The sequence below is a fragment of the Arabidopsis lyrata genome (assembly GCF_000004255.2).
Source record: "Arabidopsis lyrata subsp. lyrata unplaced genomic scaffold ARALYscaffold_4, whole genome shotgun sequence".
NCBI classification, from domain to species: domain Eukaryota; kingdom Viridiplantae; phylum Streptophyta; class Magnoliopsida; order Brassicales; family Brassicaceae; genus Arabidopsis; species Arabidopsis lyrata.
Genome location: NW_003302552.1, coordinates 22,992,632 through 23,015,650, shown reverse-complemented (window position 1 = coordinate 23,015,650; position 23,019 = coordinate 22,992,632). Strand labels below are relative to the sequence as shown.

Genomic DNA, 23,019 nt, shown 5'->3' with positions numbered 1-23,019 from the left:
GTCAACTCCAGGCTCCAGTCTCCAACTTTTGTTTTATAATAAAAGTATCATCAAAATTTCAAAACACCTACATTTGATGCGACCCAAAGAAAGCAAACCCTCAAATTTTGTATTGACCGAAATTTATTTTAATAAATAAGTTAAAACGATACAACTATTTTTAAAAACGTGTCTATTTGAATATTTTCTCAACTATATACTAAGTAACCAACTTGTGAATTTAAAGCTTCAATGGAAGAAAAAGTAAAGGCATTAAATTGGTAAAAAAGTACAAACATGAAACAACAGAGTAATCAAAGATACAAAATAATTATTAGTATTGAATTCTAGGTGCAGATTCTGGGCCCAATAATACATTCAACGGGCCACCAAAACTAGTGTAAGTAGGCCCCATTTTCTCCAAATCGCTAACCAACCAAAACTCTCTCTGTATCTATTCCACACTTTCCATAAGGTGGTCTTCGTCGCTAACTGTCTTTTGTTTTTCAAAATGTCGCCGTCGTGCTGCTCCGGCAAATGCTCCGTCGCTCTCTTCTTCCTCATTCTCTCCGCCGTTCCAATTGCTTATCTTATCTCCTTAGAGCGAGCTGTTCCTTCCACGCACGTCATCTCTTACCACAGCTCCGGCTTCCTCCGCGAGTGCGCCAAATGGGACGACGTTGGTCGGAGATTCCTCGTTTCCTACATGGACGGCGGCGGCGGTATCGGCGAGCTTGTTCCTACTAAATATTCCGACGACGTTCTTGAGGAAGTCACTTTGGTCAAAGACGTAGACCTCGCCGGTAACTCTTCCAACGGATTCGTCATCGACCGCCAGCGAAACCGTCTCCTCCTCGCTGTCGGCGATTTGATTGGAAACCGCTATAGTGCTTTAGTGGCCTATGATTTGTCCACGTGGCGTCGTCTCTTCCTCACAGTGCTTAGCAGCCATAGTACGTAAGCTAAGCTCTCTCCTTAATTAGCTCTCTCTCTCTCTCTCTTTGTGTTTTGTTGATTTAAGTTGAGAAATGTAGGTAAAGAGATATCATATGCAGACGACGTAGCGGTTGATACACAAGGCAATGCTTATGTATCTGATGCAAAAGGAGGTAAAATATGGATTGTCGATGTGAATGGAAAGCTTGTGTACACCATTAGAAGCCCTCTCTTCGCTCCACCTCGTTGGTATAATAACTTTGTCTCTCTTAACGGCATTGTTTATCACCCGGACGGTTTCCTTATCGTCATCCACACTTTCTCCGGTTTCTTATTCAAAATCGATGTTACCAATGGGGATATTAGTAGTAACGTCACTCTCATTGACGTTTCTGGTGGCTCTTTGAGGTTTGGTGATGGGCTTGAGTTCTTCTTGTCTCCCACCAAGATTGTTGTTGCAGGTAATCTTTAGTAAAGTTTTGATTTTTTGTAAGTCTACCAATGAGTGTATTGGGTTTTTAACTATTTGTGAGTGTTTTCAGGTAGCCCGTCTTCGAAACTGGTGGAGAGTTCAGACGGGTGGCGGACGGCTTCTGTGACGGGTTGCTTCAGCAGCGGTATGGTTCATCGGTTAGTCTCGTCAGCTACTGTTAAAGAAGGAAGAGTTTATCTTAACCACATTGTTGGGTTTGGGTCTAAGAAGAGACACATACTTGTAGAAGCTGTGTTTTAGACTCTGTTTTTGTAGTAGTAATCTCTTCTTTAAGTTCTGCTAGTGACGTCTTTTATGATTCTACTCAAATCTTATGTAAAGCTTGTCTTTGTCAAATTTCTTTTAATCTATTAGATAATCATTCACTATAAGATGATCTGAACATCATTTTTAAAGCCTCTGGAACTTGAACTTCGTTTTGGTGAAACTTGAACCAAAACTTTGTCGTAGACGCATCATCGACTATAAGAATTTTTTTGAATTTGTATATAACCAATTGGAATCCTCAATTTTGCTAGAGATCTTTTAAGGCATAGACTACGTACGTTTTATTACAAAATCTGCATAAAACTTTTAAATTAATTTGACAACTGTTCTGTTACTTACACTTTATTGTCACCTTGATCATCAAAATGAAGAGTAGAAGGTGTAGAAGAAGCAGTAGAAATTCCACGTGGATTTCTTCTTCTACTACCTTGTTCGAAAAGCAAAATCATCCCAAACCACAAAGACCCTTTTATGATCCTAACCATACCAATCGTCACAACCATATAATATAACCACCAATTCACAAAATCAACTGTTCCCACATTAAAAATAACGTTGACATTACCATCAATTGGTAATAACAACAACAATGCTCTTTTAGCCTCAGCCACACCAACCAAAGCCTCTACTTCATCTCGAAGCTTCCACCACCACAACGTCCCACAGCTAACGGCCAAAGCCACCCTCTCCACCACCGTCTCTTCTCTCCGTTGACCGTCTTCTCCTCCTAACAAGGTGTTATCCACCACCGGTCTCACGATCACTCGATACCACAGAAGCATCACCTCATGAAGACCAAAGAAAAACACGAGCCTGCTCAAGAAATTACGTTCGCTTCCGATGATTAAACCGTTGGAAATCGTTGTTTCGAGGCCTAAACCGACAGATATTTGGACAAGGAAGAGTATAAGCCACGCGATGCTGACATGTGGATAAAAAGCAATCGAACGTTTTGGATCTGTAGCTGTGATCTTGGTGGTTAGGCCAAGAACTAGAGTGTAAACGCTTATTGACGAAACGATGGCGTGTACGACCGCCGGATTAGCGCGAAGAAACAGAGAGAAGAAGAACGATGATTCTGTTTGTGGCTGGGATTTGGTTAAGGAGAAGAGGAAAGAAGCTGAAGAGAGACGACTAAGGAGGAGGAAAGAGAGAGGAAGGAGGAGGCTGAGGAGAGTTGTTGTCACTAGCCGGAAAGGCTTAACCACCAGCTGCTCCGCCTCTTTCCGCCACTTTCCGCCGGCGAAACTCATCTTATTCTAAGGGGGAGGAATTGTTGTGACGTTCAGAAACATAAAAGAAAGTTATTTATATGTATTTTTTATAAGAGAAAATGAAGGTTTATGTTTGAAGGAAAGATGAAGGAGTGGGTGCCATGTCTATAGTTTCAAGTTAGGTTAGATGAAAAAGAATCATTCATGTAAACAAATTTAAAATACATTTTAGAGAGGAAATTATAGTATTAAACAACACACGCATAATAAGATTACTTGATTATTAAAACAAATAGAAGAGTGATGAGAAATCATTGCCTTCATTCTTTCCAAGTAATATAAGTTTATTTTGTCTCTAATACAAATGGTCAACTGCAAAAACAATTATGGAGAACGAACGATAATGTTAAGAAATCAAAAGTGGGAGACGCAAACACACAGCTCAGAAACGACAACGTACTGGTGGTAACCCATGATGATGATGCCTTGCTTGCTTCCAATTATAGAGCATTTCGTATCCATGTCTTAAAAAACAAATGTATCCCTTTATTATTATTTAAATCGAGAGATAGCCGTTGAAGATTTGTATATATGAACGGCTATGATGTGATGGTTTGGTGAAAAAAGCCAATGGACGGCCACGATCTCGTCACAAAGGACAATGGGAGGAAAAACAATATCTAGTCAATGATCAGAGAAGTCTAAAAGCAAAATGAAGAAAACTAAACAATTGTCTTCTGTATCTATAAAATCAGGCAGGAAGCTAACTTCTTCTCATCTCGATCAAAAAAATCATCAATATCTAAGCCGGTGCAATCTGTTGCTCCTGAACCGCCTTGTAGCATTTGAGGCTGCATAGAGGAACTTTAGTCTTCGAGTCGCGATACTTGTAAGGATTGGTGCACGATGGACCTGCGCAATTTTCCCGCGGAGGAGGATAACTGCAGTTTAAGAAATTACTTGACCTTGTTATCATAAGGTTTGAAATCGTGTTGCGATTGAATGTAGAACACCAACAGACCCAAACAATATTGGATAGAAACCCGAATCCTAGAGCATTCTTTAAATTTTCCATACCCAAAACATTTGAAGCATTCTCTACTAATTATACCGCTCAATAACAAGCTGAAGTAGCAAGTGTAGGATTAATAATTGCTCAAATTAATCAGATCCAATCAACTACGAGATTAAGGGACATTCAATCTGATTCCAAACAGAGATTGAGAGAAAGAAGAGAGAGAGAGAGAGAGAGAGAGTAGCATACCCTGATGGTTTGGGATCGAACAGGCTAGGCACTTTGTCAATGGGAAATGAAACAGTGGTTCCATTAGGACCCATTATTGTTCTGATGTAGCAAGTTGAGGCTCTCTCCTCATGTGCAGCCTTCTCCTGCAAACGCATGTGACTCTTATTTTCAGCATCTCATTTTGACTAAGCAAGAATACATTAGTGATAAGGTGGTTTATAGAGTGCTTATATCCCAATACCTGAGCCAACTCATCAAGTCGTTTTTTTATTTTGTCTCCACGCTTCTTCCTGCTCGAATCTTGACCTAGAATTTTTTTAATGGCCCCTTCCTGTGAAAACAAAACCAAGATCATCCTCTCGTGATCAGCCAATTTGTTAATGCGCATAGCACAATGGAGAAAGAAGAAAAACCACCAACCTCAGACTCCCTTGCAGCTTTCTCAATCTGAGCTTTTCGCCTTTGAGCAGCTTCTGCCTTCTTTAATTGCTGCTCCATTTCTGAAAGAGTCTCCTTTTTCCCTATTTGTCAACATAAGTTACCACAATACATTATGACCCCTTATTGCTAAAGATTTATGTGTAAGTAGCAAAAGATTAAAACCTTACTTCTCGATGTAGGAGGTAATCCATTTGAAAAATCAATCGCGCTTGATCTGCCAGAAGCAAGGGCTCGCTGACGACTGGTCATAGTTGATTCCCTCTTACTATCATTACCAATCTCTTTTTCATCCGACGCCGCTTCAATTTGCTCCGCACAATCCATGTCTTCGGACACCTGTTCAGACACAGCTTTCTTCTTGCCGGAATTTTCCCCATTTGTTATCCCAGATGGCTTCAATTGCGTCCTTCCAGACTCAGTATCCTCATTAGACACAGAGACTCTCTTATATTTCAATTTTTCCAAATATCGGATCTCATCATCACTGTCGTCATCGCTATCAAAAACTCGTTTCTTTGGGGCTCGCTTGCTCTTGCGAACCGAGCCAGATGGTTCCCCTTGTTTTCTCCTCCCTGTCATAGATCCGTCTATCTCAGCATCCCAAGTAACTCCCTCAAGATCAGCCTTCTTATCTAGAGGGGAATTACAATCTTCTGAACTTTCCTGCAATTAAATAAAATTTAATGTAAAAAGATATCAAAGTTTACAGAATCTAAACTGTCAAAAAGGCTCACCACAGAAATTAAGACACGATTTAATCCTCTCCATTGGAGCACCAAAGTGAAATGCATAAGATAACATTTTCAGATTGCTGTCCATAAACAGTAAACATTTACTAGTTTGAGCCCAAGCGACGGATAATAGACTAATTAGTCCTAACTCTGGTCTCCGATCACGAGGAGATTATGGGCCGTAAGGCCCGAAAAGAGCGTAGCATTTACCGAAAAAGATACTCAATGCAATAGGTTGATACAAAGTACTATAAATCTGATCGGATGCGATACAATTCAACAAATTGAGCGTTGTCAATATATCCACATTAAGAGAATTCACCTGTAAATCATGGTTGGACCGAATAGTATCAGTCACCGGTTTTGAAGACTTTCTAGATGAACCATTAGCATGAACTAGCCGGCTCACACCACCGATCTTAAGCTTCATTCTCTTTGTTTCTCCCTCTAACTCACCCAAATCAGTTCCCTTTCCGTTGATCATGCCGCCGTTACCTTCATCTTTCCGGCTAGTGTTTTTCGAGCTGGCAGGTGCAAGTAAACCTTCGGTCGAACGCTTATTTCTATTGATGATCTCTCTCCGCCGAGAATCATTGTTTCCTCTTTCAGATTCTGCTATAGATTCAGCCCTTGATATACAGTGGCTAAGACTAAACTCTTTCCTCCTAGGGTTAGTATCAAAGGCCGGTATATCATCACTCGAAATCTTGCTGAAATGATCTGAAGATGTTAAAACACTGGATCCCTCGGGGCGAGGACGACGACAAGTGAGGCTACGTTTCTTCCTGACAGTATTCCTCATACCATCACAATAAGCAGTACCATTATCTTCCATTGTAGAGCATATATAGGCATAGAAACTCTTTTCCCTCTTAACAGATTACTAAACTCCAAGATTAACTGATGAATTGAGAAATTCCCAAGCTCCAATACTGAGAAACAAAACATTTATATCATTACACCAAATAAGCAAACACAAATTGACAGTTGAAATTGAACGAATGCATCATCAGAATCCCAGATCAATCGAAACGAGTAATCAATTGAAAATACACAAAAAGAACTAAACTTTCCTAAACGCGGGCAAGATCTCTAGCGGATCCACAACTTTCGACGAATTGAAACTAACACTAAAACGATCGAATCAAGAGCAAACCAACACAGAAAAATACAAACTTAAAACAATACGATCAACAACAAGAAATAATCAAAATCAAAATCAAGAGAGAAGCCACGAAGAATACCTTGATTGCTCGGCAAAGACGAATTGAGAGAATCGAGAAGATGATGATGATGATGATGAGAAGAATTGTTGGGAAAATTGTAGAATTGAAGCAAGGAAGAATTAGGGTTAGGGGAAGAATTGGGGATAAAAAGAATTAAGAAGAAAGCGTAAGAAGACAAGTAGTAAAGAGGTGAGAGACTTATTATCTCGTCGTTCACCATTTTTTTGCTATTTCAACACCAACAACAACCCACACACACACTCACAACAAAAAATATACCAAAAAAAAAGAAAATCCCTTTTTTATCGGTCTTCTTCGACAGCTAGAATCGGTGAGCCGACTCAGAGCGTGAACTCGTTTCCTTTTTCTATCTGTTTTTGCTAATCCCTCTCATCTCTCATCTCTCTCTCTCGTTTGTTTCCTTTTTTTCTTCTTCTGCTGCGTTTGTTTTGTTTTTTACACATGCCGGTGCGGCGCATGTTAAGAAGATGCTCATCTGTGTATGTTAGCCCATGCTTCTTTCTGTCATGTCATTAAAAGACGCGTGTTTTTTTCCTTCTCACGTTCATAACAAAAAAAAAAAAAAAAAAACAAAAAACAAGAGAGGAATACAAATTTAATCACTTGTTATTGTTATCTTATATTGGAAGAATGATAAGTTTACGAAGTTGTTAAAATTTATTCCTAGAGTTTTAAAACAAACAATAAAACAAAAAAATCAATTTTGTATAAGTCGTCTTTGAAATGATGTTTATTTATGTGAAAGTTTCTGATTAACTCAACAAAAAATCAGTTAAATTTTGGGTGTTTTAGCTCAGAGACAAAATTGGATGAACAAATTAGCTAAAAGACAATAGTCTAAGACAATGGATAAACTATTTTAGAATTGGGTCTGAAGTTCAAAAAAATTACACAAAAACCTGTCTTGAATATTATCATGCGCGTAGTTGACTTTTTGGACAAAAGCATTTAGTTCTGACATATATTTAATACAAGTAGACATTTATTGACAGTGAGACTAATATTAATCGTTGTTTTCTCTATCTAGAGAAGTTTTAGCACGCTATAAACATATATTACATGTCATTAACATTTGTACACATGTTAACAGATATATAAAGCGTTAAAAATAGTTATAGTATTAAGTTATTCGATCTATATATACATGCAAATATATATATATAGCGTTATTAACATGGGCATAACATAAACATGTACATAGAGGGTTAAATTTATTTATATGCATATAAACACGTACATAAAGCGTTATTAACCTTTGTATACATGTAAACACATATATAGAACGTTATTTAGAGACCAAAATATCATTGGAATCATAAGTTTCGTCGGATTTTTCAAAGATTTCGTCTGTTTTTGTCGAATTGTCACCGGAGTTTTCGCCGGATTCCATCGACTTGTCACTGGATCTACATCAAATTCTATCAAGTCATCACTACATCTTAGGTGTGATTCGTCATCCCAATAACACTGATTAGATTCCATCATCGCTAGCGGGTTTCCGTCGTTGAACCAACGTCATCGAATCATCAAATGTAATCACAATTTCTTTCGTTTATAGCAAATCTGTTACTAGAGACGAGAACTAACAAGATGCATGATAAATCTTGAATAAATGAAAAAACAATTACGATAAATTCCAAAACTCAATCATGTTTAATAATTCAAAAAGATAAGAGAGAAAGAAGAGAGCAAAAATCTTTTTTTTTTCTCGAAAAATAGAGCACTATTAACATAAATAGACAACCAAAAAGTCGAGAAAAGTAAACGAAAACAATTATATCTTGGCTACCTAAGTTTGTAGAGTTAAAAAAACACGCTTTTTCATCTCGAAAAATGATCAAAAATCATTCATTTGTCTCAGGTAATAGGTTGACTATGAAATGAGATGGTGGGGCGCGTGAGGTTAAAATGGACAAAAAAGGTGGCTAAAATTATCATTGTTATGGATTTTACTAAAAAATTAATTTCTCTCTGATTCCTTGTCTCCCAGCTAATTTGCTCTTAAATTTTTGTATATAATTCAAGTTAAGGTTTATCAGTGGTTTCTTACCACTTAATTGGCTAACTTTTAGCTAAATGAAATGGCGAAAGAAGTGATATATAAATAACATAATAATCAAAATTTTGAATTCAAAAAAAAATTCAGTGATGACATGGATCTAACGGTTCTGGACCTTTTGAGACATGGCCAAAACGTTGCTACAGAGCTTCTTCATAAGCTCATCAAGAGACGCCGTCGGCGAATCAACACCAGGAACATCCACGAAATTATCAGAACAAGTCGACACATCGGAGATCGCCGCACTCAGTACCGAATCCAATCTCCCGTAATCTCCCTCCTCCATCGCCATCTTCGCTTCTTCAAGACCTGACATCAACGAATCGTAATTCTCGACGCAAACGCTCATCGCCTCTTTCACCGCCATCGGCGTTTTGCTATCTTCCACCACACGTTTCGCGTAATCCAGAGTCGCGTTCGCTTTTTTAAACAGAGATTCAGCTTCCATTCGCATCACATCCTTAGCCTCAAATCCTCCTCCTCCTCCTCCGGCTTGTTTCTGTAGATCCGGGAGAATCGCGGCGATGCATTCGTTGTTGTAATCTGTGTTTTTGCAGAGATCCTTCGCCGTCGTGTCGATTTTCATTGACGAGAAATCGATTTTGTTTATATGTTCAAATTTAGGAGCTAGATCTGCTATGTTTGTGACGGAGTCGAAGTTGATGTCGATGTCTTCTTGGGATGCTCCGGGTGCGGAGACCGCCGCCGTGGGAGTTAAATTAGATTCGGTGCTAATGTCTTCAGAGGTGGGGGCTGGTGCGGAGGCTGGGACGGCCGAGATTGATGATACGGGTGGTTCGAGGAGCGAAGCGTCAGGTGAGGAAGCGGGGACTTCTACTGAACGGCCGGTGGCTTGGACGCCGGAGAATGTATAACAGCAAACAGTAACTCCGATTAGGATAATTGATTTGTAATAAGGCTCCATTTTTTCAACAAAAAGTTTTTTTTAAAAATTAATTGGTGATGTTTGGGAATTTTTAAAGGTACACAACACAATTTCTTACTATATATATTGACTGGTTTTAAATGTGTCAAAATTTTGGAAAAGCGAAATTACATGAGAGGTTTTAAAGGTGTTCATTTTTGCTCAAAACCCAAATTTAAACCCCACTATTATTATTATTCTTAGTATAATCGGGAAAACATTAATAATGCATAAAATCATGTACGAGCATATAGATTATCGTATCAGATCCGATTATTACATGTTATAGAAAATGTTACAAAGAAAAAACACTAATCCACTAATTGGGTGATATTACAAAATACAAACATTGACCCTTCTCTGATGGGCCTATTTGGGCTTAAAACCTTCTGTAATTACTGTCCTGGGGCTTTTTTAGCCATGTATAACTGTCGTTGTTTAATACAATAATCCTTTTGTGAAAAAAAAGAAAAAAAGAAAAAATAATGCTTAACAAAGCCCACTAGAGGCCCAAATGTATAGACGTGACAAGTCGGTGAAGCCGGGAAATTATTTTCACTCGAGACTGTCTCTTTCCTCTCCGATTTTACATACCACTGGAAAAAAAAAAAAACACGAAACCCTAAATTTCGTCGTAATTGGCAGAGTCCGGCAACAGTTGAGCTCTTTGCTCAAAGCTATTATAGCTGAGAAGAGAAATTCTATGTGAATAATGTCAAATCGGAAGTTCGGTATTGAAGGATTCGGCATAAATCGGCAAACTAGCTACAGTTTCGAGCGATCTCAAGCACCTCAACGTCTCTACGTCCCTCCCTCGTCTCGCGGCGGAGACAACTCCGAAGATGCCGATCTAGATAACATTGATTACATAGAAAACGAAGAAGCAGAGGAAGACATTGAGGAAGGCGGTTCTGCTGCGGCTAACGGTGGCGAGGATGATGAGATCGATCCATTAGATGCTTTTATGGAGGGAATTCACCAGGAGATGAAATCTGCTCCACCTCCTAAGCCAAAGGAGAAACTGGAAAGGTACAAGGACGACGAAGATGACGATCCTGTTGAGAGTTTCCTCAAGGCCAAGAAGGATTTGGGGCTGACATTAGCCGCCGATGCGCTTAACGCAGGTTATAACTCCGACGAGGAGGTTTACGCTGCAGCCAAGGCGGTGGATGCAGGGATGCTGGAGTACGATTCCGATGATAATCCGATTGTTGTGGATAAAAGGAAGATTGAGCCGATTCCAGCTCTGGACCATAGCTCCATCGATTACGAACCAATCAATAAGGACTTTTACGAGGAGGTGGAATCAATATCGGGTAAGTATCTCTATTCGTTAAAGTAACTTGATTTAATATATAGTTGTTGTTGGTGTTGCATCTAAATTGTTTAAATTTCTTAATCCAGGAATGAGTGAACAAGAAACTTCGGATTACCGACAGAGATTAGGAATCCGTGTGTCGGGTTTTGATGTTCATCGGCCAGTTAAGACCTTTGAGGATTGTGGTTTTTCCTCACAGATTATGAGTGCTATCAAAAAGCAAGCTTATGAAAAACCTACAGCAATCCAATGTCAGGCTTTACCTATTGTGCTATCTGGTCGAGATGTTATTGGCATAGCCAAAACTGGTTCAGGTAAGACTGCAGCGTTTGTTCTTCCCATGATTGTTCATATAATGGATCAGCCGGAACTTCAGAAAGATGAAGGTCCAATTGGTGTCATATGTGCCCCAACCAGAGAATTGGCTCATCAAATCTTCTTGGAAGCGAAGAAATTTTCGAAAGCATATGGTTTACGAGTCTCTGCTGTGTACGGTGGAATGTCTAAACATGAACAGTTTAAGGAACTCAAGGCAGGTTGCGAGATAGTTGTTGCTACTCCTGGAAGGTTAATCGACATGCTGAAGATTAAGGCTTTGACAATGATGAGAGCCAGTTATTTGGTTCTTGATGAGGCAGATCGGATGTTTGACCTCGGTTTTGAGCCACAAGTAAGGTCTATCGTTGGCCAGATTCGTCCTGATCGCCAGACTTTACTCTTTTCAGCCACTATGCCTTGGAAAGTTGAAAAGTTAGCTAGGGAAATCCTTTCAGATCCTATTAGAGTCACAGTTGGTGAAGTGGGGATGGCCAATGAAGATATTACGCAGGTTGTCAATGTAATACCTTCTGATGCTGAAAAACTTCCCTGGCTACTTGAGAAGCTCCCTGGAATGATCGATGAGGGTGACGTTTTAGTCTTTGCTTCTAAAAAAGCCACTGTTGATGAGATCGAAGCTCAGCTTACTCTAAATTCCTTTAAAGTTGCTGCTCTTCACGGTGATAAAGACCAAGCATCACGAATGGAAACTTTGCAGAAGTTCAAATCTGGAATCTACCATGTGCTGATTGCCACTGATGTTGCTGCCCGAGGTCTTGACATCAAATCGCTTAAGACAGTTGTTAACTATGACATTGCAAGAGATATGGACATGCATGTACATCGTATTGGTAGAACTGGCGAATTGGTGACTAGTCTGGTTGCAGCTGGTCAAATTGTGCCTCCAGAACTCATGGATCTCGCCATGAAGGTAACTACTTGCAGCTGGTCAAATCGTGCCTCCAGAACTCATGGATCTCGCCATGAAGGTAACTACATCAGTGGCATACGATGTAAATTTGATGCTCTAGTTTCATTTTTGCATAGACGAAAACATGTTTGTTGAGTCAAATTTTACCTTTGTAAATCAATAGGATGGACGATTCAAGTCCAAGCGTGATGGGAGAAAAGGAGGTAAGCATTCTGTAGCTCTATCAGTATTACCAACAGAAACCTTTGCACTAGTATTTGAATCCAAAAAGGAAACGTTCAATGTCTTCTTTGCATATCTTATTGTCAAGTGAGGGAATCCCTATCCAAAACCTGTGCGTGATCTCTTTAATCTCTTATGATGTAGGTGGTAAGAAAGGCCGAGGAGGAGGTGCTGCAAACAAAGGAGTACGTGGAGTTGATTTTGGTCTTGGTATTGGATTTAGCTCGGAATCTAGTGGGACACCATCTTCTAAAGCTGCACCAAGTAGAAGCGGGACAATCAATTCAGTGAGAACTGGAGTAATGGCCCAATTCAAGAATAGCTTTGTCGCTGCAACGCCATCGAATCCACAAAGCCAAGCTTATCCAAACAAGAGACCATCCCTAATGGGCTTTGTCTCGGGTGGTACCATTGGTGGGGACATGGGTAGAACTCAGAGTCAAGCTCCCCCAGTAGCACCTACTCAAAACGCTTCATTACATAACTCGAGTCAGCATCATTTACAGAGGTTTGATTCCTTTTAGTTTCAATCTTTTGTTTAAGTTGTAACACAGTAACAATATTGACCTGTTTCTCTTACTGTTGCAGTTCTGAGAATCGGCCTAGAGAGAGGAAGAGGAGATCTGGTTGGGATAATTGATTAAGCCACGTTTTGCATGATAGTGGAAGTGTTTTGCATGAACAATGTAATGAATGTTGTATAATTTGTTTTATCCTTCTCGTTTCAGCCTTCAAATATATAAATTTTCCATTTGTTGTTAGGAACTAATTAATTCTTCGTACAAGAAATGATATGGAAAATAGATAATAAAAAGGGTTTCAAATTACAAGAAAAATCACTTAAGAGTTCCATACAAGAGAGAGACAAGAAGTAAAGCTTTTACATGTCTTGAAGCAAAGTGACGGACATGATCTCTATTGGCGACTTGGGTTGATACTGATCATCTGTCTCAACCTCTTGGATCTCCTGAACGACGTCTTGTCCCTTAGAAACTCGACCAAAGACTGTCAATTTCTCGTTCAGATCTTTGAACTGAGCAGATACAATGAAGAACTCGAATCCTCCTAGCTCGTTTTTAGCTTTAGGAGTTCCCACCATGAACTCTTCATGTTTTGAACTGATCAAGACAGAGACAGAAAGAGTTTCCATAATTAGCTTCATCTGAGCTTCTTTTTGCATATTTCCTATCAATTCATGTGTGTAGTACCAACCTGGTATCAATGTTCTTTCTTTCGAGTGCCCAATCTTTGACAGCATCGAACTCTGCAGAGTCACCCGCTTGAATCACAAAATGCTTTACAACTCGACGGAATAAGAAACCTTTGAAATACCCATCTTGACTGCGCACACCAATGACACAAGACAAAGTTTATGCAAGAATTATGTTAAACATGTTTTGGACCTGAGAAAGATTTGCTCACCATAATTTCATGAACTGGTCAACAACATTGGGAGCAGTATCCTTGAAGAGTTCAATGGTCACTGAACCTTTGCCCGTATCTAAGGCCTAGCGATCAACAGAGAAAGATAAAGTCTAGGAAACAAGAAAAGAAAATACCAAAGTGAACAAAGCATATGACGGTGGGATAAAACTCACAGCAAACCGCGGAAGATCAACATTCTTCATTCCAGGGAAGGCTGCATCCTACACATGAGGACAATCATTTACCTCCATCAAACCAAGCAGGGAAGCTAAACCAAGTAAAAAAAGGCATATAGAGAGGCATTACCTCAAGAACTGATCTACCATTGTGCGTTGGGATCTCAGATCTGAAATTGCACAACCAAGAAACTAACACATCCTAAACTTTGGGACAAAAGAATCTGATAGAGATGAAGAGAGGAACCTGTGAGTCCAACGTCTGTAAGCAGAGAAGAGAACAAAGACGAGCAATAGCAGAGCCAAAGTGTAAATGACGATGTTGGTTATGCTTATCCGAGACGGTCCTTTCTTCTTCTTGCTTTGCTGCAATAATGCTTGAGGTTTGATCTTCGCCATTAGTTAGTGTTGCACAATTCTGAAGGAGAAGAAGACGAATAAAAAAAATCAATTAGGAATAAAAGACAAATTCGGCATAACAAAAGCAGTTAGCTTCAAATCTACAGAGAACTCGAGATCGGGAAACCTCCTTCCTTGATCTTGATCTAGACAGGGGACGAACAAAGTAAGATTTGACGAAATTCGAAGAAGAACACAGATCATCAATCCAAGGTCAGAAAGACTCAAAGTCGAAATCTGGAAACTAAAATCAAGCAAAGACTAACACCTCTTTGGTCTTCTTATTCTTCCTTGTAATAATAAGTGAGAGTGATTTGATTTCTTTGGTCTGCGAAACTATTTTGCCTTTAAAGGGAAGAATATTACTGGCGATATAACTCTCTCATTCACTGAGAGGCACTCCAGTTTATTTTTTAAATGAAGTACTATTATTTTTCACTAAACATTACTGCCAGCCTAACAACGGAAATTCCGAATTTTTGTAAATAATAATATTGAATTTGAAATGGATTATAGTAGAGGTTAATTAGATACCGTTTAGTTTTTGGTTTGGATCAGGTGAAAATAGGTTTATTTACCGTTTATCAAAACAAATTTTCGATTATTTTTCTTTCCAATTCTAAGTTTCTAAACAAAAATTGAGTTTAGAAACCAGTACTATTTATTTACTGTCTGCAGTCTAAAAGCATAGGTTTCTTCTAACCAACACATAATTAATATCTCCTTCTTCCTCCGTTTTACAGCTTTATCTCTCCATTGCTCATCACACAAAGCTTCCGCCGTCGGTTTTTTACTGCACATTAAAACAAGTTTAAGAGCTCAGAAACCAAATCAGCCCATGCTGAATCACTGAATTGTAGTAATAAACAGAATCAACTGTTCATTACCTGAAGAAACCTTTTATGAACATGTTGTTTCAACAGCTAGTGTTGTTACTCGATATACTACATTGTTCTCCTGATCCTGAAAACACATCACTGAACATATTGCAATTTACTCTTCTTGTGAGAGACTATCTAAAAAGTGGAACTCGATGTCTGTCAATACGACACATTGTAGAAATTATCTCTAACCGCTGTGGATAAGGATGGTTGTTGGAGTTTAGCATTCTGTTGCAATAGATCTGACTTAACTTGCTCGCTGTTTTCGATTGCTTTTTGGCTCTCATTGTTTAACGGGGGAGATACAAGTTTTAGATCTTGTAACCTTGTTTGCTCTTCGAACCATCTCTCAAACATGGAGTATTCTTCAGGTTTCTCCCACTGTGTGTTCATCAATAAATTCAGTAAAAGTATATATTGCTTCAGATGAGTACAAATTGAAAGAGGGAAACGTATACCGTGCTTTCGCAAGTGACGCAATGGAAGTAATATTTATTCCCATCGGGACAAGTGTGTTCACTCCAGTCACACTCAGAGCTCACTGTATTTTGCTCTTCAGGGAATGAATTTGAATGACTAGAAATCTTCTGACCATCCCTTCTAGTCTACAAAAAAGTATTTACAGATTTAAGATCAAGCAGATGTATATACGAGATTTATGAAACGTAAAGCGTCTAAATAAACTCTTTAGTTCGGAGTTCAAGATCCATCTACCATTAGCAGATCCTACAAAAAGAGTACCTCTACGCTGGCAGTCTCAGAATTCTGATGCTTCTCCAAATTTTGAGGTGGAATATCTTGATGCAGTGGTTGATGAACCTCGGATACTGCTTGAGTATTTTGGTGCGGGAAGTGATTTGGTTGTGAAGAGAAATCATGATGCTGAACGACTCTAGGGGCTGCAGGTTCCTTGTTTTCCCATTGGGGATATGGTTGTGAATGCCAATTTGGGTCGAAGTGTTGCATTGCAGGTGGAGTGTTAAAGGTAGACCTGAAGACACCAACCAATCCAGATTTAAGTGATGGAGTAAGATTAGAGTGTAAGAACCAAGAGTGTGAGTTTGGAATTGAAAGGAAAATCAGGCAAATAATGTCGAAAAGGAATAATAGTAAACAGTAAAACCTTGGTTTTTTAGGATCTGCAAATCTAACAATCAAAGGCTGATCAGAACCCTGAAGGAAGACAGAAACACAGTAAGTCATGTAACATTGGACGCCAAAGAAACATTGAGCCATTGAGATACAACAAAGAACAATCTGAACTACCCGCATGGTAAAGACTCCATTTAAACCTTTGATTGCTGCTAGTGCCATCTCCCTACAAGAAAACTGAACAAATGCATACCCTGCAGAGAGCAAAGAAGTTACTTAATAAGGTTTCATGCTATCCGAAATATCACTTTTAGGCATTGGTTAAAGAGAAGCAATGTAAGGCTGTCCAGGCAGTTTTTCGAGGAGAACTGTCATAACAGTTTACTATGTTCAGGTATTCTTCTGTTACTAAGGTTGAAATGGGAGTTTTATATAAAGTTATTAAGTAATATGAAGTAAACGCAATCTACTGGAGGAGAAACTACAAAATCTGAACAGTTTAAAATTAGGATGTCTGAAACAAGCATGATTCAGAGTCGAGCACCAAAATATCCAGGGGAAACGGACATACCACGACTAATCTTCATGTCGTCAAGTGCCATATAAATATCTTCAATGATTCCGAACCTAGAGAAGACCTGATAAGAGGACACTTTGAGAATTTATTCACAACAAAGTAAGAAATTTAACTATAAAAAAACAAAGACAATCTGCACACTGTTCTGTCAATTGGCAGTGACAAAGAAATTCAGATAAACTGAAAGTTAAAGCCGAAAAGGAGTCCTGCCATACCTCATGGACTTCCATTTTTGTAGTTTGTTTGTTGAGGCATCTAATATATAGTTTAGGGTTGTCAGGAGGTTGCACCGGGGCAAAACCTAAAGTGCAGATGAAAAGAGAATACACAAATGTGAAACTTGGTCTTATGCGCTAAGTAAAGGGGGAGAAGGAGAAACAGTTCAAGGTATGTAAATCAAATACTAACTAAGGTAATAAGACATGATTCTGTTTCAAAGGTTCTCCTATTACACTACCAATGTTGTCTTCAGAGTTTTACGTTCTATCTAAATTTCTGTCTCTAGAAGTATGGACACCTACTCTTACCAATCCGTTCCCGTTCAGCGTCAGCAAATCGGACCTTGAGTGGAAGCATTTCCTGAAAAAAAAACCGAAATAAACGTTTGAAAAGAGCCATATCAGCGAGGATATGTTAAAACAAAACATTGCGGAAGTTAAGAACCCACCCCAGGAAAGGTAAACTGTTCAGCTAAAGCTGCAATAGCGGCATTACCCTCTTCTACCGTTTTGTACTTAACAAAACAGTAAGCTGCAAAGATAAACATAAAAAATGTTATAAGGAAACGTCTAAACCCCAGAAGCAAGAATATCAATGAAAGAAAATGCTTTTCAAGTAATTGGGAAACAAAAAAAAAAAAAGAAATCACCTGCTCTGTCACCGGTCATCTTATCTTTGGGTAGAATGATCTCAGTGACATTACCATATGTTTCAAAGACCTGACGGATCTGATGTATAACACAGATTGTGACAAGTAAATTCTCAAGGAAACATTTAAATAAAAGCATAAAAGAGTAAGCCAAGAAACTCACATCATATTCAGTTGATGTCTTTGAGATGGGCGCAACATATAACTTGGCAATACTACCATCAGCAGTATCTGAATTCAGATTATCAGAAGCGAGTTAAAGAGTAAGTCTTTTTAATGAAAGTTTACACTTTTTGTCGATATGTAGCAGAAACTGAAGATAACCTGTAGCTGATTGAGACCGTCTCTTCCTTAAGCTGCCACCACCGCAAGGACTCGGTGGAAACGGCGGAGGAGCGTTATTACTCTGATCAACGATCATGTTCTGTTGTTGGCCGGAGTAATGCGGCTGATTGAAACGCTGATCCCTGTTGTCGTTTTGGGGGTATTGGTGGAATCCAATGGCGGCGACATGGTGGTGCTGCGGCGGCGGATGAGTCTGATGATGATGAGGGTTGTTGTAGTTGTTTTGATAGTATGGAACTGGTGGTGGAGCACCAGGGAATGCGTTTGGGACACGTCTCTCCATCTAGAAGTCGATAATTTTGAGCTCGTCGCTGTAGTCGAGATTGTGTTGATCGGTAATTTCTCCGGCGCCGGTAGAGAGAGAGGGAGAGAGAAAGAGAGTTTTAGTCCTAGGAGTTTCCCGTACCGGACTTAATAAACTTCGATGTGGTTCGGTTTAAGCATTGAAACGACAACGTTCTCAGCTTTTCGCGATTTTGTATGTTAATAAAGTTTTGAGAAAAAAAGAAAAAAAAAAAAAAACATTTAATCACCGCACGCGAGGCATTTTTAGAAAGGGCCGAGTTAGTTTCAAAACAAGCGATTTGGTCACAGAAATTGGAAACACGCGCTCAACTCGCGATTGGTGAGAGAGGACTATGACATGGGGCGCTCTGATTGGCTAATAAAATGAAAATAGTAGACATATAGCTCCTACCTTACCAGTTATAGTACCAGTTGCTGGAAAAATGTAATTCTCTTTCACATTTCTTAACATGTCTTTTTCGGTTTATATGTAACAAAACAATGTGAATTTTTAAAAGCAGTGGACATCACAAGAGTCTTGTAGCTCCAAGACAATGGTAGCAAGTGCGAGTCTAAACGCACAAGATCTTAGGTTTCTAACTAAAACATAAATCTGCTTCTTCCTCCGTTTTACATCTTTGTCTCTCCATTGCTCGTCTCTTAGTCTCCCTAACAACACCGCATCACAGAAAGCTTCTGCCGCCGGCTTTTTACTGTGCACAATAAAGACAACTTTAAGAGCTCAGAAACCAAATCAGCCTCTCGCGACTTGTACTCAAGATTTAGTGAGTTTTTTTTTTTGTTTTTACCTCCCCCGGACAAATCCTGTTGTTACAAACCCGATTGGCCATCTATGAGATTGCTCTGTAAGAGTGTCTTCGGAGACATTTAGTTCCCAGCTTCCAGAAGGTTGTTCTTGAAAGTAAGAACTTACAGAAGATTGCGGCATTGTAACACGCCCTTCTTCTCCTTCACCGCAGCTGTAAAACATAATGTACCCGAAATGTGATCCCAAAATGAAATAGTTCCAACGGATCACAATTTGTTGAACATGGATTCTTGGAGATGTTACCTGGATTTTAGCAATGATATGTCTGCAAGAGTTGGTGCACATACAACCGCGCCTTCTTCGAAAGAACCTTCCTTGAAAGCATGTAAAAGAACTCTGACGAGGCACAGTTTCTTACTACTCTGATGGATCTGAGCTCTTACTTTTTTATCATCTTCTTGAAGCTTCTTCATAAGGTTTGTTTTTGAAGTGTTGTGAGGTAATAAAAGCAAGTTGTCACTTGTGAATGTTTGGAGAAAAGTAGTCAGCGAATCTGATGTTCTTGCCACGATACCATCAAATAGATTACCACCAGAACTGGAAATTTCCACTCCATTCGTCCCATTGCTTGTAAGCTTTTGATTGGAACTCTCTCCAATAGAACGTGTGACGTGGATACTATTCCATGGAGGTGGAATGGGAATTCTGAAAGGTCTTATGGCTGGAGGGCGACGTTGTGCCTTTTCTTCCAAGTCTGCAGCCTCGCTCAGTGTAAAAGATGAATACGCTTTACAGTCCGGGAAATCTGATGGGAAAAAGGGCAAACCATCCTGCAAAAAAAAAGAAAAAAATGACAAGTTTCAGACATTTTTCAAATATACAGTTTAATAAGTTTACATAGCAAGAGAATCTTAACATTCGGAGAATAAAGTTGAAGGGGGCGAAAATATACATCACAAGAAACCCAGCGTTTCTCCCTCTGACCTATTGCATGAGCTCCTTTTGAGACCAAGGCATTCCAGAAGACTTTGATCCAACTAACGGGAAGTATAAGAGACCATCTGAAAGAAAATAACAATGATTTACTTTCGGATCATTAATCTAAATAACGTCACAGAACGATTCAACCAAAGTACATATTACCCGGTAGGTGCATTCCCAAGTTTTTTATGTTTAAGAAGCAGTAAAGGACAAGACCTTGAACTCCTTAGCCTACTAGATACCTTTGGAACATCAGCAGCTGGGTCATCGAGGCAAAGAGAATCCAGACGACTTTGATGCTTTTCCCAACACAACATGTTCTCTTCTTCTGGAGGGTTCAGCTCACGATTTGCATCCCACAAGCAGTTGAAAACTTCAGGAAAAGTTTCAGCCTCAGTGTTGGTTGTTGTTTCAAGTGACTCAGTAGGCTCAGTTTTGGTTGTTTCAAATGACACTGTACTATCATCACGTGGACTATTCAGGATTAACCGCGGATCTATGACAAACTGTGCTAAAATAGCGCCAGATGATACGTTCTCTTCTTTGTAAGGATCAGCAACGTTTTTAACCTCAGCTTTTTCCATTGAACACATTTTAGAAATAGAGGTATCCTCTGAGCTACTGCAAAGCAAAAAAAAAAAAGAACTGAGATAAATCTTCCTTTGTTCATTTGCAATCATTCTATATATACTCAGATGGCTCACCTTAAAGCAGGATGTAGGGTCTTCTGGAGAAGATGAGATGCTTTTGGACCAAAAATCTCAAGTTTTGCAAGCTGGCCCTCGAGTGAAAAGCAATCAACTGAGACACCTGTCTCATTCATCTGAATGAAAGAGCTGTAGGTGTCATTATCTCCACAAGAATATGTAAAGCATGACGCTAACAACAAATGACAGCTAGTGCACCTAAAAGTAACCTCAAGAAACAACAAATAACTACCTGTTTCTGACAAGCTACTTTAAGAATAGCATATCCTTCAGTGAAGGAAGAAGCATGGATCCACACCCAAAGTTTTCGAAAGTCTACATAATCTCTATCTGAGACTGGGCGATCAGTTCCTATGCCGTCCCCTCCTTTCTCCTCATCTCTTCTCTTTGGTATCTGAGAAGGTCTCCACATATAAGTTACAGGAGCAATCGCCTGAGAAACTGGTGGTTCGAGATGATAAAGCTGGAGACAAAACAGAAAAACTTACGGTTACATCATGCTTAAGTTGTCGTCTCGTTTCCTGTTTAGAAAAGAGAAATTCATATATCCACTATACCATGGCGTTTTCATAACTACGGCCTGTGAGAATAGAGTCAAAAACTTCCTTGGAATGAGATGAAGGAGAAGGCTCTAGTAGCATATTTAATATCGACAAGAGTGAGCCCTGAGAAATTCAAAGGCAAAAGAGATCAAGAAAATATTAAAGCAATTTAATGAAGAATATCAAGAATAAAGAAAATGCCTGCCTCTGGACCCTCCAATTGCACAGCAATGTGATAGCTTGCATCATGAAGAAGAACACCTTGCCTAGATTGCTTCAAGACATCCCTAGATCCCCTTCCTCTAGAAGCATGACAAAAACAACCTTAAGATTTGAAAAGGCTCAAACTTTGTTGTAACTTATCAGAAGCAACAACACTGAAAATTTGAAATTTACCTTCCATGTAAACCAAGAGGAAGGTGAAAGCCCCAAAGCTTAGTCATCGTAAATCGTTTAGCATGCCAAACATGTGTTCTCAGCCTCTTTGTCCCATCACCAGAAGTACAAAAACCAGATTGAGGGTTCCCTTTAAGTTCCATTCTTCTCTTAACTCGTCTAGTGATCTTTGTTTCATGGTCTCCTCCTCCTGATACTTGACCAATCAATGACTCTGATTTCTGCCTCTGTATATAACGCTTCTTTGCAGGTTGATTATTGTAAGAATTGGTCCTTCTCCTCTTATTCCTCTTTGATCGAAAGTCCTTGTTCAAACGTTCAGACACAATGGAGTGAAGAGATTCGAGCTCCGCTGCTCGAGCCTCTGAGAATTTCTGGACGTTGATTTTGCGAGGGGCAAGCGACGATAAACCACCATCTCTTTTCTTAGAGTTTCCATTCGAAGTAGTAGCCATTCTTGATATCTCGGAGGAGTAGTTTGAAAAAAACCCAGAATCCCCAAAATCCAAACTTTTGGGAAGAACAAAACTTACTATGAAATTGGTTCAGGCAATTTGACGAACAGTTGGCGGGCAAGAATAGGAACTGCGGCAGTGATAATAAAACAAGGGCAGACACTGGCACACGGACACGGCTTAGAGAATCAGTCTGAGGAATACGCAACACAAGGAGAGATAAAGAGAGGGAAACAGATTTGGTCAGAATTTTCCCAAGATTTATAAATCTCTGAGAATTAAGGTCTTTTTCGATTCATATACACACACTGTTTTTTTTGAGGGGCCTATATTTATTTTACAAATATAATTGGATTAATAGGCCTCATAGCCCAATATATTAAATAAATCTTCTACTTGTAATAATTTGTTAGCATTAGAAGAAACAGGTAAACAACAATCTAGTATATGATTTACTTGTTAAACTATCTTCTTGCTGTTTGATCCAAAATTAAACAGTCTTTGTCTTTTAGTACTCTCAAAACACACTGTCTGATATTTTGCTTTAAATGTTTAGGACCAAAACGCAAATCAAAAATATGTAGATATCTAGTTTTCTTTCATAAACTCCATGATTAACATAAGAATCAAGATCGATCATGTGATATGCTTTTAGCCTACTTTGTCAAATTGAACAATTCAATAATGTTGTTCACATAGTTTTAATTTGGTCACATCATTTAGAAGTTTAGATCATCAAGAGATCTCTATGGTCTGTGACAATATCTTAAGTAACCTACATAAGATTGCTCTGC

The 23,019-nt window shown here is 39.1% G+C and overlaps 8 protein-coding genes across 14 annotated transcripts; 2 read left to right on the top strand and 6 right to left on the bottom strand.

Moving 5' to 3' along the window:
- The first annotated feature begins 230 nt into the window (after positions 1-230).
- On the top strand, positions 231-1,803 carry LOC9316365. Its single transcript, XM_002882071.2, has 3 exons — positions 231-932; positions 1,014-1,376; positions 1,458-1,803. The coding sequence occupies exons 1-3, from the start codon at positions 491-493 to the stop codon at positions 1,646-1,648; spliced, it is 996 nt and encodes a 331-aa protein (XP_002882117.1). The 5' UTR covers positions 231-490; the 3' UTR covers positions 1,649-1,803.
- Positions 1,804-1,870: 67 nt separating this feature from the next.
- LOC9316364 lies at positions 1,871-3,317 on the bottom strand. The gene has a single exon (XM_002880251.2). It carries the CDS (start codon positions 2,926-2,928, stop codon positions 2,011-2,013), a length of 918 nt encoding a protein of 305 aa, XP_002880297.1. The 5' UTR covers positions 2,929-3,317; the 3' UTR covers positions 1,871-2,010.
- Positions 3,318-3,414: 97 nt separating this feature from the next.
- LOC9316363 (myosin-3) lies at positions 3,415-7,037 on the bottom strand. The gene is made up of 7 exons (XM_002880250.2): positions 6,552-7,037; positions 5,630-6,239; positions 4,744-5,239; positions 4,556-4,656; positions 4,377-4,466; positions 4,154-4,278; positions 3,415-3,830 (listed from the first exon to the last, which is right to left on the bottom strand). The coding sequence occupies exons 2-7, from the start codon at positions 6,140-6,142 to the stop codon at positions 3,692-3,694; spliced, it is 1,464 nt and encodes a 487-aa protein (XP_002880296.1). The 5' UTR covers positions 6,143-6,239; positions 6,552-7,037; the 3' UTR covers positions 3,415-3,691.
- Positions 7,038-8,625: 1,588 nt separating this feature from the next.
- Positions 8,626-9,750, bottom strand: LOC9318183 (pectinesterase inhibitor). Its single transcript, XM_002880249.2, has one exon. It carries the CDS (start codon positions 9,536-9,538, stop codon positions 8,714-8,716), a length of 825 nt encoding a protein of 274 aa, XP_002880295.1. The 5' UTR covers positions 9,539-9,750; the 3' UTR covers positions 8,626-8,713.
- A 363-nt stretch (positions 9,751-10,113) lies between these two features.
- LOC9316362 (DEAD-box ATP-dependent RNA helicase 24) lies at positions 10,114-13,078 on the top strand. Its single transcript, XM_021029855.1, has 5 exons — positions 10,114-10,854; positions 10,943-12,105; positions 12,269-12,308; positions 12,472-12,835; positions 12,916-13,078. Exons 1-5 carry the CDS (start codon positions 10,251-10,253, stop codon positions 12,965-12,967), a joined length of 2,223 nt encoding a protein of 740 aa, XP_020885514.1. The 5' UTR covers positions 10,114-10,250; the 3' UTR covers positions 12,968-13,078.
- A 29-nt stretch (positions 13,079-13,107) lies between these two features.
- On the bottom strand, positions 13,108-14,699 carry LOC9316361 (peptidyl-prolyl cis-trans isomerase CYP21-3, mitochondrial). 3 transcript variants are annotated; one of them, XM_002880248.2, is made up of 7 exons: positions 14,596-14,699; positions 14,176-14,346; positions 14,059-14,098; positions 13,926-13,973; positions 13,750-13,835; positions 13,540-13,668; positions 13,108-13,445 (listed from the first exon to the last, which is right to left on the bottom strand). In XM_002880248.2, the coding sequence occupies exons 2-7, from the start codon at positions 14,325-14,327 to the stop codon at positions 13,208-13,210; spliced, it is 693 nt and encodes a 230-aa protein (XP_002880294.1). In that variant the 5' UTR covers positions 14,328-14,346; positions 14,596-14,699; the 3' UTR covers positions 13,108-13,207. The 3 variants fall into 3 exon arrangements, with proteins under 3 accessions (XP_002880294.1, XP_020885519.1, XP_020885520.1); XM_021029860.1 differs by lacking the exon at positions 14,596-14,699 and adding an exon at positions 14,468-14,589; XM_021029861.1 differs by lacking the exon at positions 14,596-14,699 and adding an exon at positions 14,455-14,472.
- Positions 14,700-14,875: 176 nt separating this feature from the next.
- On the bottom strand, positions 14,876-18,562 carry LOC9316360 (flowering time control protein FCA). Of its 5 annotated transcripts, none has more exons than XM_021029859.1 (14): positions 18,070-18,562; positions 17,909-17,976; positions 17,746-17,824; positions 17,545-17,627; positions 17,399-17,456; positions 17,093-17,178; positions 16,872-16,938; positions 16,475-16,554; positions 16,332-16,381; positions 15,950-16,199; positions 15,667-15,813; positions 15,461-15,589; positions 15,215-15,290; positions 14,876-15,120 (listed from the first exon to the last, which is right to left on the bottom strand). In XM_021029859.1, the coding sequence occupies exons 1-13, from the start codon at positions 18,371-18,373 to the stop codon at positions 15,228-15,230; spliced, it is 1,464 nt and encodes a 487-aa protein (XP_020885518.1). In that variant the 5' UTR covers positions 18,374-18,562; the 3' UTR covers positions 14,876-15,120; positions 15,215-15,227. The 5 variants fall into 5 exon arrangements, 3 of the variants coding, with proteins under 3 accessions (XP_020885518.1, XP_020885515.1, XP_020885517.1); XR_002332882.1 differs by having other exon boundaries at positions 14,882-15,120; positions 15,215-15,304; positions 15,401-15,589; XM_021029856.1 differs by having other exon boundaries at positions 14,882-15,120; positions 15,401-15,589; positions 18,070-18,560.
- Positions 18,563-18,811: 249 nt separating this feature from the next.
- On the bottom strand, positions 18,812-22,544 carry LOC9318182 (ribonucleases P/MRP protein subunit POP1). The gene is made up of 10 exons (XM_021029854.1): positions 21,771-22,544; positions 21,580-21,676; positions 21,390-21,497; positions 21,065-21,295; positions 20,830-20,948; positions 20,288-20,746; positions 20,097-20,205; positions 19,448-19,974; positions 19,185-19,355; positions 18,812-19,088 (listed from the first exon to the last, which is right to left on the bottom strand). The coding sequence occupies exons 1-10, from the start codon at positions 22,223-22,225 to the stop codon at positions 18,887-18,889; spliced, it is 2,478 nt and encodes an 825-aa protein (XP_020885513.1). The 5' UTR covers positions 22,226-22,544; the 3' UTR covers positions 18,812-18,886.
- Positions 22,545-23,019: the final 475 nt, after the last annotated feature.